The 14,222-nt window shown below is 41.0% G+C and overlaps 1 protein-coding gene across 7 annotated transcripts in view; it reads left to right on the top strand.

Annotated features, from left to right (window-relative positions):
- Window positions 1-14,222, top strand: part of TSNARE1 (t-SNARE domain containing 1) — a 442,869-nt gene that overhangs the window by 262,567 nt on the left and 166,080 nt on the right. For all 7 annotated transcript variants that reach the window (XM_085053686.1, XM_085053689.1, XM_085053691.1 and 4 more), the window contains 2 exons: window positions 136-208; window positions 11,972-12,054. In XM_085053686.1, coding sequence (XP_084909812.1) covers window positions 136-208; window positions 11,972-12,054 — 156 coding nt within the window. The remainder of the gene's footprint in view (window positions 1-135; window positions 209-11,971; window positions 12,055-14,222) is intronic.

The raw sequence follows: 14,222 nt of genomic DNA, 5'->3' as shown, positions 1-14,222 counted from the left end.
TTTTTCTTTTTTATATCTCCACAGATGAAGATTTCTGGGTTTGTGTTTTTCCTTGCCAAGCTGGGTGTGGACTGTGCCTTTTTATACTTTGATATTCCCCACTCCTCATTAATGTTGGACTTTCTGTCTTTCCAGAGTGACATGTTGGATGTGAACCAGATCATCAAAGACTTGGCCTCCATGGTGCATGAGCAAGGAGACACAATAGGTAGGTGTCACACTGAAATTATGGTTTTATTACATTCTTCCACCATTCCAGTGTGATCTTGTCCCTCTTGAGCAGCCCTTTTTCCCTGTGTTTTGAGCATTTTGTGCATCCAGAGATGTTTTGATCTGACAAGCTGCCCTGTGCCATGAGGTTCTCGTGTGAAGGATAGTTTGCTGGTATATTTAACATAAAATAGAATTTACAGGGAGATGAATCCATTCCCTTTTGACTGCAAAAAGGACGATGGGGAGCATATAACATTAACTGGAAAAGGATCCAATTCTTCTTTTTACCTGGAACTGTAATTAAAAAACATTAGTAGTGGCAATTAGTATGATGATTACTGATGAAATTAGAGACAATTAAGCAGCTTGTTTCTTCTAAATAGAATTTTCATTCCACATTGCAGGGTGTGTCTAATTAAATTTACAGAAGCCTGACATCATGATGTGCTCATATACATAGTCTGAAGTTTCTGCCCATTAGTTGACCTCCTCTTTTTTCTCCAGCTCCCAATGACTAGGAGAATGTTGGAGAAAACTGGGAAAAGAGATGGCAGTAACTCCTAATCCTATATTTAAGAGCAGCCCATCACTGAGAGCCACCACTTTTTGTGAACAGAGAGATAAGACACATTAGATCAGCTCCCTCTGACTTTTGTCTTTGTCACTGCTCTCTTTGGATGGAGTTAAGAAAAACAGACTTTTCTTCTCTATCTCTTATTTTGTGTATGTACAACAGCAGTGATTCTGTAACAGCTGCCCATTTCCAAATTTGAGAGCTAATAGTCCTAAAGGCTGGTTAAGGGACCTAAACTCCAGGGCAGCAGGATTTTTGGGGTTTATTCTCACCTCAAGGCTCAGCTGGAGTTCTCACTGGTGCTCCTGGGAGCAGGATCAAGTCCTGAGACAACCATATGCAGATCATAAAAGCAGAAACTCTTCTCTGCTGTTTATTAATCACTCTAGATTTTTTTGCCAAGTTCATCCTTTTGCAAATTTCCATTAGCATAAGATATTGAAATGAATGAGCTGCACCCCACTGAGAAGCACCAGGTTCACAGGGGCAGGAAAAAAATCAAGACTACATTTAAAATCAGATTTTTAGCATTTTTCTTTTATTTTTCCTTCTTTTTCTTTCTTTCTTTCTCTTTTTTTTTTCCCTCTTCATGCTGGTTTGAAAGCTTATTTTTGTGCATGGATAACTTTGGAGCCTGATTCATCTCTAAAAGCACATCAGATGCTAATGCCTTGAGGGACATGACAACATACATCAGCTAGCTTCAAGATCCTCACAACTCCTTTTCTTAAGGCAATATTTATTATTTTAAGATGTTACCCATGCATAGAAGCCATCCCAGTATTAACTTCCCTGTGAGAAGCTGTTAGACTAAATAGGACATTTTGTCTTTGAGCTTTCATAAGGTTTTTCTGGGGTTTTTTTGTGGTTCTTCTTCTTCCACTTACACTGCAGCAGATTTTTAACAGGTTTTTTTAGGACTATCTTTTAATCCTGACAGGCAATTGAGGTGTCTTCCCAATCAGCTGCTGAAGGGTCCCTGTTTATCTTCTGACATTCATATCACACAAAAGTAAGTGAGATGAAGAATCAGGAGGCAAGGGATGTTGAAACCCCCTCAGTGAAAATCCCATGATGACAAGAGACAGCTCTCCTGACACTTGTTTTATTTTTTCCAGCCCATTCCTCTCACATACATGGAATGAAAGAATCTTGGGAAGTTTTTGTGTGGTCTGTTTGTAGCACAGGCAGAGTAACCTGTGCTTCTTAAAAAAAAACCTAAAAGGAGTTTTTCTGGCATGTGAGCCAGTTCCTTAATAAACACCTTGATAACACTCCTTAATAAACACCTTGGAAACACTCCCTAGGGGGAGAACAATTTCTGTCATGCAGGCAAGAAACAGAATGCAGACTTGGGAGAGGATATCTCTGTTATTTTCTGTCTTCTGCAAGCAAACTCTGTGCCCAAGTTCCTGCCCATGGCATGGCTTTGATACAAATATTTAATTATGCATTGCCATATCAGTGAGCCCAAGCCTCTGAAACCAAAACAAGGTCTGGGTTAGCTGTGGATCAGCAGAGTCTTTCCAACACAATCCTGCAGGAGCTCTTGGCAAAAGCATCCCAGAGGAGCTTCATCACACAGGCTGCTGGTGAGGGGGAAGAATGCAGGGAGAAGAACTCTGTAGGAGAAATCAATAATTGGTTGCAGAATTGGTGTTGGTGATGTGGTTTTGGGTTCCATGGGACCTTTTTTGCAGATTTCTGCTTGGGAGAGATGGGATCCACCACATAAAGAGGACTTTAGTAACCATAGGGGGGGGAGGGATTGACCAGAGGTCCCATGGGAGGAGAGGACAGGATTGCTGAGAAAAGGACACAGGGCTGTGTGGCAGGAAGGCTTCACAAAGTGAACCCTTCAGACCTGGAAGTGAGCAGGGAAATGCCTACCAGGCACCACCATCATGGACAAATATCCCAAATTCTCTCCAGGAGCTGAACATTCTGGGGTGCTAAAGTATAGGGAATAAACCTGAGGAATTAGAGTTCTGTGTGAAGATGGAGAGCTACAATCCTGCTGGGATCATGGAGATGTGGTGGTTTGGCTCCCATGACGAAGTTTTCCCTTGGAGATTTTAGGTTCTTTTAGAAAGGGCAGGGTAGGAAAATGAGGAGGAAGAGTTTCTCTTTATGTGAGGGAGCAGCTGGAGTGCACTGGATGCTGCCTGGGGATGGATGAGAAGCTGATGGGAAGTTTCTGGGTCAGGATTAAAAAGAGGACAGGCAAAGTGGATGAGGCATTTACAGACAGGAACAGCCTCACCTTTGCAGGGTCTGGGCCTCCTGAGGGATTTCAACCACCCCAGTGTCAGCTGGAAGGACAACACAAAAAGGCATAAATACTCCAGGAGGTTCTGGTGTGGATTGAGGGCAGCTTTGGGGAGATGATGTACAAATGGCAAGATCTCCAGATAGCCAGAAGAGGTTCATCCCCACTAAACTTTACAGTCATGTAGCTTTGGTAGCAGAAGGATTCTGCAGCCAAAGCATCCAAAGATTAAAGGTTTGGCACTGTGAGAAGTAAATTATGTTGGAGGTGATTGTGACAGCAACACCCACTCCTTTTCATACTCATAGATGGCCACTCAGGTGAACAGTTAGTTCCCTGACAGTCTGAAACATTGCCAATATTCCATACTGAAAAATCTCTATTTTACTTGTGCAAGACTGTACTTTGATTGGTTGTACTGGGATATGTAGACAAACTTCCATGAAATCAGTTCTGTAACTGCTGTTAGGGAGAAGAGAATCCTTAAATTCTGAGTTCCTCTGAAGAAAGTGCCAACAGCACAGCTGCCAATATTTATATTGGAATCTGATATATTGGAAGCAAGTGCATATTTGTCCACTTTTGCAGGCTTCTGTTTGTCTTGTAACCAAGAACAAAGTTGACCTGAATAGGAGTTAGTGCCTTTTTTTTTTTTTTTTACCCATGGCAAAAGGAAATGCTGTTCTGTGTTTTAGAAGAGTTATTTTTTCCATCCTACCTGTGTGTGCAACCTTAATAGTTATGCCAGAATAACATTCAAAACCTACATGCCTAAACTACTCCAATTCAACTTTCACCACTTCTGCTGCTGTTTGCAGCTCCTTCGCATTTCTCAAAGCCACAAGGAAAGACCCACATTGTCCTGAAAACATTGTACACTTTTAAAAGTGTCACATTTGTGATTCTTTTGAGCAGTTTTGGAACCAAGCTTTGTGTATCTGTAACCTCCCCAGTTCACTAAAATGGGAAAAGGTCCCAAGCTCACACAGCAGCCTCCTATTTTAACATTTCAAGGGCAGAAATGCAGGACGTAATTTACCAATTCTCTCCCTCTCTGTCGAGACCAAATGTAGACAAATCTGTCTTCCCACAGCAAATCTCACTGGCTGAATCATAGAGTCACAGGAAAGTTTGGGTTGGAAGGGACATTAAAGATCATCTCATTCCAACCCCTGCCATGGTCAGGGACATTTTCCACTATCCCAGGTTGCTCCAAACCCTGTCTAACCTGGCCTTGGACACTTCCAGGGATGGAGCAGTCACAGCTTCTATGGGCAACCTGTGCCAGGGCCTCACCACCCTCATAGGGAAGAATTTCTTCCTGCTAAATTTACTCTGTTTTAGTTTGAAGCCATTCCCCCTTGTCCTGTCACTCCAGGCTCTTGTAAATAGTCTCTCTCCATCTTTCTTGCAGGCTCCTTTCAGGTACTTGAAGGCCACAATTAGGTCACCAAAACCCCTTCTCTTTTCCAGTCTGAACAATCCCAATTGTCTCAGCCTTTCCTATTAGGAGAGATGTTCCATCCTGCTAATTAACTTGGTGGCCTCCTCAGAACAAATCAATGTCCTACTGTGTCAAGCTTGAGAATTCCTCAGACTTTCTTTTTCGACCAGTACTTATCCAGACTTAGATCTTGGTGCTACTGAGCTTTCACTTCACTCTTGAAGTCTGGAATTTTTATATCCGAAAATAACTGGGTGAAAAAAGTTCTTAACGTGGTCTAAAATCGATGCTCCTTCACATAACAAACATCTCTGCCTGGTATCTGTCAGGCTGGAGCCCACAGACCTGGAAAAAGAAGTAAAAACACGGCAGCTGCTGCTTTCCTTCAGTCAGGGACTTCTTGATGGGCCAATGTATTCAGTCCTTGAGCAATGCTGACATTCACTGATGTGCCACATTGTCACTTATTGCCTAGTGAAGGTAACAATAGCATTAAACTTCCTTCAAAGGAAAAGATATTTGCATGAATTCAAATGGATTGCTTATTTTGGAAGCTTTGGAATACAGGGAGCTCTTTTCAGTTTTGGGGTTGTTTTTTTAATTTTTTTTTGTTTGTTTCCTGTGAAATCAAGTCCACTTTTTTTTCTTTCTGACCCAAAGGCTGGTTTGACACGTAAACACTGTCAAGAGGGTCCATCAGCACATCCTCCTCCAGTCTGACTGCCTGGATGGCACAGTCTGTTGTCACACTGCACACTGAGCTGGGAAATTGTTCAACCGGATCCTTAACTAAACCCTCCCGAGTTATGTGTCTCGGATGGGACATCTGCAGAAAATGAGCACATCTTGAGAATAGTCCCTGAATACCTGAATGTAACAGCTTTAATATCTCCAATCAGTCGAATGAGGCCTGCAAAATCTCTCATTTGGTAAAGATTCCTAAGCGATCTCAGAGGAGGCTGTTATGGGAATGTGTGTGTTTTTGTTCTTATTGGTTCCTGGTGGGTTGGGAAATCTTCTCTTGGCTGTGTTGCTTCCAGCCACTTGATAGGACCCAGAGTTGTGTGTCAGTGCAGAGCACAGCCCATGCAGGGAGGGTACACTGGGATATTGCTGAATCAGGGCTGAGATTCACTGCCATTCACTGCCCAGAGAAGTTGTGGTTGCCCCATCCCTGGAAGTGTTCAAGGCCAGCTCAGATGGATCTCTGATCAGCCTGGTCTAGTGAAAGATGTTCCTGCCCATGGCAGGGGTTTGGAATTAAATGGTCCTTAAGGTCCCTTCTAAGCCAAGCTGTTCTGTGATTCTATGGGGTATTTACACCACTCACCTCTCCCTGTTTTTCTGGACTGCAGCAATGGTGGCTCCAGTAGACAACTCCCTGGACAGCCTGGAAGGTGCTCAGTGTGACCTGAGGCACAGCTTGGTGGCTTTGCTGGGACAGAGTTGTTGGAGCCAGGTTGGGCTACTGTGATCTGTGATCAACTCATTTAACTTGAGACAACAAGCAACACAAAAATTCCGTGAGCTTTTGTGTTTCTCTCCTCCTTCTGCTCTCTGTGTGATTTTTCCTGTCATCCTTGCAGGAGGATTTCACATTTAGGAGGTGCTGGCAGTGCTGGTTAGACAGCACATGCTGGTTTACAAGGAGAAGAATAATGGGCAACTCTGCACTTGCAAATTTCCTGACGCCTAAAGATTTGTCAGCCGTGTTTGTTTCTGTGTTTGACCCTCATAATGTGATTGGGCTGGTATAATTACAGTTAATGAGGCAGCTAATTTTGTACAAGAAGCAAGGCTCTTCCTTCTACGAGGTTTATTGCCACCCGTAGGATTTTTCTCACATCAATTTATCCAGAGCAATTTTTGGGAAGTTAGAACTGCCATGGCTGTGGTTCCTAATAATGCTGCAATTGAGCAGTAAATGTCAGGAAGGCAGGAGCTGGCCAGGTGGAGGTTTGTTTCTGCTGGGAGGTGCAAAACTCTGCCAGACTGTTTGGGAAACATGACTGGAGCAGTTTAAGTAAATCAAACCAGCCATGTAAAGCAAAAGAGGTCAAGCAAGTTGTAAATATCAGTGACCTTACTTGGTAGATAAAATATGTGATCTTTCCAAGACAGCGAGCAGAAATAAAATATATTTATTTCTGTGAATCCACACCCCTACCAACCTTATTTACTCCTGTGACAAACTCAGATTGAAACTTCTTTCATCAGCTATAGGACTCAAAAACTCAGCTGTGTGATGGAAAGTGAGTTTTGTGTTAATTATAGACAGAAGTGGACTTCTGAAAAATTCTGCATGCAAATGGCATTAAGAGATTAATCCAAACTGTGTCAATTCATGAGCTGGATTTGGGGAAAAATGTAATTTTGATCTTTACTTCTTTTGGTAAATTTAAAGAAACATATTGTATTTTTCTTTAACTTGAATGTCTAACAGAATTAAAAAAAAAAAAGAACGTTGAGTGTAAATCATGAGGAAAAGGTTGCCCAGAGAAAATATGGATTCCCCATCCCTGGATGTGTTCAAGGCCAGGTTGGACAGGGCTTGGAGCAACCTGGGATAGTGGAAAGTGTCCTTGCCCATGGCAGAGAGTGGAAGTAAATGGTTTTTAAATCCCCTTTCAATCCAAACCATTCCATGATTCTCTGATTCTATGAAAAAAAAGGGTGTACTACAGGAAACTCTTTGTAATTTCCTGTTCAAAGCTATTTGAGCTGTTTTGCTCTGTAAATTATTTGGGGGAAAACAATAAATCTGGCAGACCCCTTAATTGCTTCACCAAAAAGAAAAAAGCTCTTGTTGAAATAACTTTTTTTAAATCAGAAAAAGAAGGAAATGGAAAAAACATAAAAGTGAATCAGGTCGGTTGTAATAATATATATATTAATATATTATATATTAATACATTGTAATATTATAATAATCTTATTATACTATTATATGTAATTATATAATTATATTCAATCATTACTTATTTTATTTATATTTATTGTATTTATAGTATATATAATTAATATCATTATTATATATTATACATTAATACAATGTAATATTATAATATTACTGTAATATTATTATATATATATATAAAATATATTTGCACCTTACACATGCACATTTTTTGAGTTTAAAATGAGAGCCTTGGATTGATTATCCCAGGTCATATGAGAGCATCATTACCTTGGATTATGTGGGAACTGTGGACACCTTGGATTGGTAACTGAGAGTGTGCAGAGCTCACTGAGTCCAGAACTTACACCCTCAGGACACTCTTCACACCCTCACTCTTCTCCTGTGGCAAACATCAGGAACCTGAGGCCACTTGTCTCTCTAAGAAAGAACACTAAATTGCTTTGCAAATGCTAAAGGGATAATATTTCTGCTCTCTGCCATTAGCACCGAGCAGATGATAGGAATTGCCTTATTCTCTGACAGAACCTGTTGTTTTCCAATAGATACACCCAGGACACTCTTTGAATTTTAAATCCCTGGGAGATGTATCCTGGCAGGCACAGCAAACCTCTGGCAGGGCAGTGCCATTTTTCAGCACATCCATATGTAGTAGCAGATACTTGACATTTCCAAGATGCATTTCAAGGACAGTATAAATCATTCGGGAGAAAAAGTGCTGTGAATTTATTCTGCTGTTTGGCCATTGCCCTGTAGCCACTTTTATTCATTCAGACCAAGGGGTTTGGGCTGCTGGCTGAAGAAAACCAACAGGAAGAGCTGGTTGTGACATTTTAGGGTACTCTAAATGCTCTTTCCAGGCCTGCCTGGGAAATGGTGCTGTCTGGTTGTTCAGTGCCTCAGTCCTCACCTCTGAGGGTTGTTTTGGGTTGTTATGTGGAAGAATTAGTGCCTTGAAAAAATCAGCTAGGAAGGTAAGTTCTATCTGCCTTTTTTTGGAAGCAATAACCACAGCTCCTGATGACTCACAGAGCTGAAAATTGTATTTTCTTGCACCGATCTAAGCCAGTGTGACCCGTTTAGCCCGAGTTTAACATATGAGCATGATTATTTTATAAATCCTCTCGTGTGCAGAATTTATAACTCGATGTTTACATTGAAGTTTGCAAATGACTAACCCTGAGCCATTTTAAACTTTGCTCTGGAAGAACTGTCATCGTTTTCCTTCCCTTTAACATCCACAGCTCTGTCTGCACTAAGCCTGAGGGTCTTTTGTTCATTCTATGACACTCACTTAAAACTTTCCAAGTACATGGCAATTCGAATGGGCAAAATTCATTTTCACGCTGAAAGCAATTTCCCTCCAAACTTGGCTTTTAATTAGGAAAGAAACCTTTCTGCATTACCAAAATACTCCCTTTTCCCTCCCTTCTTCTTTTTATTGTGCCTCTCAGTGTGTTATATTGATTATTTTTAGCCAGAAGTTGTAGCGATAAAAAGAGGGTTAAGCTTATTAAAGTGCTAAAAATAAAAGCATACTATGAAAACCTGAAGGGGCTCATTTTGGTTACTGCCAAGTGGGAGCATTTAAAAATTCTCATTCAAGATCTCACTTTCCTGTCTTTCAAGTGGTTTAGCTGAAATTCTACCTTGTGAAACCAATCCATTGTTGCTGCTGTAAAGATTCAGGTCATATGAGTGTTTCCTTGAAAGATTAGGGCAAAACCCCCACTGTCACTCCAGTTATTTTCCATATAAGATTCCTGTTGGCCATTAGAAGGGCTTGACCTCAGGACACAGATAAATAGCTGGAGCTGAAAGATACCCCTTGGGGTCATCATTATTGCCATCTGTGTGAGATAAATGTGTCATAAAATCATAGCAAATTGAATCCAAAACCTGGTTAGCTCTGTCACCTTCACTACTTCTGTTGCAAAACTGTGTTTTAGATGAAAAATTATAAATATTTTCCCAATTCCCTGATGTATTTGGTTGCAACCACCATCTGCTTTGGTGCAGCCCTCAGTTTACCAAAATGTCAGTCTCATGTCCTTAGGATTTTTGTTTTCAAATTGTACAATAAATTAGTCACCACAGTCTGAGGGCAGAAAATTGTCATGGGATTAGATTTCTTTGAGAAATTCCAGACCAGGGGTGGATTATCTCATCTATTTGGGAAGAAAGTCACTGTCCCTTCATCCCAAAGCCAAGGGAAGGAAAAGGCAAATCCCTCCAGCAGCTCTTTTCAGCCTACTGAGGATCTTCCCACCTTTGTTTCTCCATCCCCAAGTGGCCAAGGTGAAGCTGTGAACCACCCTGAGTTCAGCAAAGATTCACTGAAATATCTGTCAGTGACATATTGACATAACTGACTTATTGCCATCACTGACTTACTAACATCATTGACTTATTGCATATTTCTTTGTGATTTCAGCCAAATTCTCTTTCCTTTCCTCACTTCCCTGTGCTAATCAGCAGAAATATCTGGTTAAATTGCTTTACCTATTTATGTCTCATTATTACAGAGTTTTAGAGCTGGTTTGGAAATTTTTTTTGCTTGTTTTAGCTTTTCCCCCGTGCCTCAGGATTACAAGTTGCTTCAAAAATAGAATTTAAATGGGAAATTTACTTATTCCAGGACTGCTATTCCCCCACTGGGAGAACAAATGAGCAGAATTAGTGCCACGAGGACCCAACCTCCCTCTGTAACATCCCATCAGCTCACACAGGACATGGAGCACACATCCTTCTTACTTGGGAAAGCCTGGGCTGGGAAAAACATGGATGATGTTTGCAGAAACAGTGCCTAAGCTATGCTTCTCCCATTCCATGAGGCACTAAGGGGGTGTGCAGAGTGTTTAATTTTATCTAACGAAGGCAAACCTCCTCAGGCTTCCCTGCAGGCAGCAGAAAGCGTTGGGCTCCTCTGGAGGGCCTTTTGAGGGAGCTAAATTAAGCTGCTTCTATGATTTCCTTCTTCCCCAGGAGAAGCACAGACAGATTACTCTTGTTTTAGAAGGATATATTAAATAAATTTCTCCTCGGTAGCTCCTCTCTGCCTAAATGATTAATTTTCTGAGGCCAATCAGCCTTTAGGAGATGTTGAGCAGTGAAGGGTGTCTGCACTAAGATCCCAAGAAACATTATACATGAGCAAGTTCTGTTACCTTGATTAGGCACTTGGGTTTTTGATATTTTTCTCCTTTTTTTGTGTTTTTTCTTTTTTTTATTTCATTTGCTTTTGTAAAATTTATTTCATTTTGAGTGATTATTATAAGTGCATAATTACCTAACAGACTTTCCCACTGTTTCATTTTAAAATGGCAAAACCTGAATGAAACCACTTTCCACAAATTATCTACAAACCCTCATTTCTTTGCCCACCACAAAGATGGCCAAGTTAATCCCTGTTCTTTCCTTTAGAACCAAGTAATAAATTACTTAAATCTTTTGTGGCATGTTTTAATCCAACTCCTGATACTATTAATTGAAGAATTTCCATTGTTTTTTTTAAGGATTAGAGAAATCCCTGGAACTTTATTCTCCAATTTCTACCTGAGGTTGAGTTCTCCTGATCATGTTCATGTACTCTGTGATGTATTTTGTGCTCAAAACCACCCAGAAACAGACCAAGGCCAAGTATTCTCCCACTGTGGCCAGAAATTATTGGCTGCACATCTCTAGGGGGACAAGATGGTCAAGAATTCCAAGATTTCTGCTGGAAACACAAACCCTTTCTTGCAGGTTTCATACCACAGGTGTCTTGCTTTCTGACCACGGTCAGCAGCCAAAGTTAATATTTGTTTTTGATGGAAGTGGGCACCTGTCAGTTGTGATGTGCAACTGAAAATCTTTCTTTTCCAGTCTCATTTTGATTCCTTGTGGCTCCTCCAGGCTTCCCCCAGTGCCAGACATGGCAATCTAGGGTGAGATTCTTCTCCCTTAATCTTAGATTCTGGATGATTATCTCAGTCTGAGCCATTTTACAGACCTCCACTGCAGCTTGGCAATGTGGTCCAGGACTTTGGGTTGTGGTTTTTTTTTTTTAATTTGATCAACTCCAGGAGAATGGGATGAATTACACACCCTGGATTTGCTCTCTGTGATATTGTCTGAGATGATTTGATCAAGGACAGACACCTGGAGATGGTCAGTAACCCACTGGTGAATCTTATCCCTGAGCTCTAATAAGTTAATTTCAGGTGCCATGTCCCTTCTATAATTTAACCCTAATCCAGTAAATCTATCAGTCCTGAGCTGCTTTGCTTTGAATTTCCTGCCACTTTTCCCATTGATTTCAGTGGGAATGGGATGAGAGGTAACCTCCATCCTGTCGGAGCACACTTGAGAGCTGTCAGCCATCCTGCCTCTGACTGATGGGGGGGATGTTCGTCAAAAAGGGTGTGGGTCCTGCTTCCCTGCACAACTACAGGTCACAACCAAGAGGATTCTCACCTCTTTATGCCCATGAGGTAATTTCTGAATTGTTGTTGGCATGAAGTCTTTGTTTTTGGTTTGCACCCTGTAATTATCTTCTGTTTTCTTAATTTGCAGATAGCATTGAAGCCAACATTGAGGCCTCTTCTTCTAATGTAGAATCAGCCAATGAGCAGTTGGCAAAAGCAAGTCAGCATCAAGTAAGTGGAACAAAAAAAACCCTTACAAATGCTTTCAGTAATGGTATTTACAATAAACAAAATACCTGGCAGCTGTGAACCACTGGGCACATGGATTTGTGGTAGCTGGAAAGAGGATAAAGCATATTCTAAGTAAGAGCTAAACTTCTTTATATATATATAAATATATATATCTATATGATTAAATTAGTGTAGAACAGACAATTTGCTTTAGAGTAGTCATTAAGAGATCTGCATATTAAACAGACATTTCCCAGTAGGAAAGTCAACAATTAGCTACTGCTGTTCTTGGAAAGACACCATAAAAAGAACATCATTTGAGGTATATGTGCTTCTGGTTTGTGTGTTTGCCTATAATCAGGCAACAGTACTTTAGGAAAACAACTGAGTTGTCAAACAACATGATGTGGTTGGTGAATAATGGCTCTGGTGGTGGTGTTCAGCACTTTTCAAAGGCAATTTGAGGGGTTTTTTTTGTGAATTTTTTTTTCTGCATTGGAGAAAACCACACACACACACAAAATTAATCTTTTTGAAGACAGCTTGCCCAGGAAGAACTCTTCGATGGTTATAGTTAGTACTTTCTAGGGATGAAGGGGGGTGGGGGAATGAACAAAGAAAAAAAATATCACTTGCATTGTGACTGACAGAACAAAAACTGATAATTTCCTTTTTTCCTCAAGCATAAAGTGTTTTTCATGTGTCTGGAATTTTGACAAATGTAGCTGAGGTCCTTGAGAGCACATAGTGTCTGTTAGTTGGTCCTTGGACACAATGGGTTCTGAAGCTCTGGGGCAAACCTCCAGACCAAAGGAGTCAGACTCACAGGCCTTTTGCCCTGATGTAATGAAGTGATGTGATTTTAAAATCATCTATAGCTCATTTCCTGGTGAAACACATTGTCCCAATTTTGGGTAATAAGAATGAGTTTTGGAGAGCTTTGATATTGCAGAAAATAAGTGAGGTCTTCAGCTACATTTTGGTTTTTAATGTATATAAATTCAAGATAATGTGTGTTGCCCTGCATGTAATCCTGCATTCACTCTGAAAATAACTTGTTACGTACCACATGAAGTCTGAAATGAAACAGGAATGAATTGAATACTTTACCTGACCGTAGAGCTGATTGCAAAGCTGCAAATGAGTTAATGATGACTTTGGCTAAGAAGGTCAAAGAGGAGTCAGGCAGAAAATGAATGCAGCACAGTCTAAAGGATTTGCTTTCTTCAGCCAGCAGGAGCTGCTGAAATAGCCTGCTCAGACAGGAGTCCCTTTTTTCATCAAATATGTTCATCAAGATAAAGATGTAGCCAGTTCTAGCAAGGCAACCCCTGCTAAGGGCATAAATATGAACTGATTGGTGTATATGGGAAAACAGAGTCTCTCTTGCACTTGAAATGAGCCCATATAGACAAATATCACTTAGAAAACTTTGTCTGCTGAAGAAAATGTGCAATCCAGATATCCTGCAGAACACAGGGAGCTGTCCTGTGCCCTGTTGGATGTGGATCACCAGAAAAACACCTGTAAACCCAACTCTTTCTCTGCCACCTCTTTCATGAGGTTCCCTGGGATGTGACCAGAAAACAAAGTGACATTTTTGTCACTTCCACTGCTGGCCTGGGTCAGATTGCATGTGAAGCCTCATGTGTTGTGTGCCACCATATCTGCTCATCCTACATCCAAAGGGACAATGTCCCCAGGGGGTGACAGGAAGGGTTCTGACCCCACAGCCCTCAGGGCTGCTCTAGGGAGGAGCATTGGTGCTCCTTTTGGACACCATTTGGAAACTGGTGTTTTTGTGCACCATTTTGCACACATTTGGAAAATGCAGTGTAAGTACAGATCATCCTTCTGCATGGTTTACCTGACTTTGGCTGCTTTGGAAATATCTGGGATGGGTTTGGGAGTGTGATCAGCCAGATGTCCCCATGGATGAACCTCTTTTAAGGGACCTGCCAGAGTTTTACACAATCTAAATTCTGTCTGTGCTCATCTGTGCTGCTCGGGGATCAAAGCACAGACTGTTTCCTAAATCTTACTGAGCAGTTTTCCATCTTCTGTTAAACTGCTAATTCATGAGTATATTTGCTTGTTACTTATCTTACAGTGTGATAATCCTGTAAATGCAGCCTGGCTTACAAACATTTTTATTTATTACTGTTTAT

Source organism: Lichenostomus cassidix, chromosome 2 (assembly GCF_008360975.1).
Source record: "Lichenostomus cassidix isolate B80296 chromosome 2, HeHo_3.0, whole genome shotgun sequence".
NCBI classification, from domain to species: domain Eukaryota; kingdom Metazoa; phylum Chordata; class Aves; order Passeriformes; family Meliphagidae; genus Lichenostomus; species Lichenostomus cassidix.
Note: the sequence above shows the minus strand (reverse complement) of the source record. Positions and strands in the feature narration are given on the sequence as shown.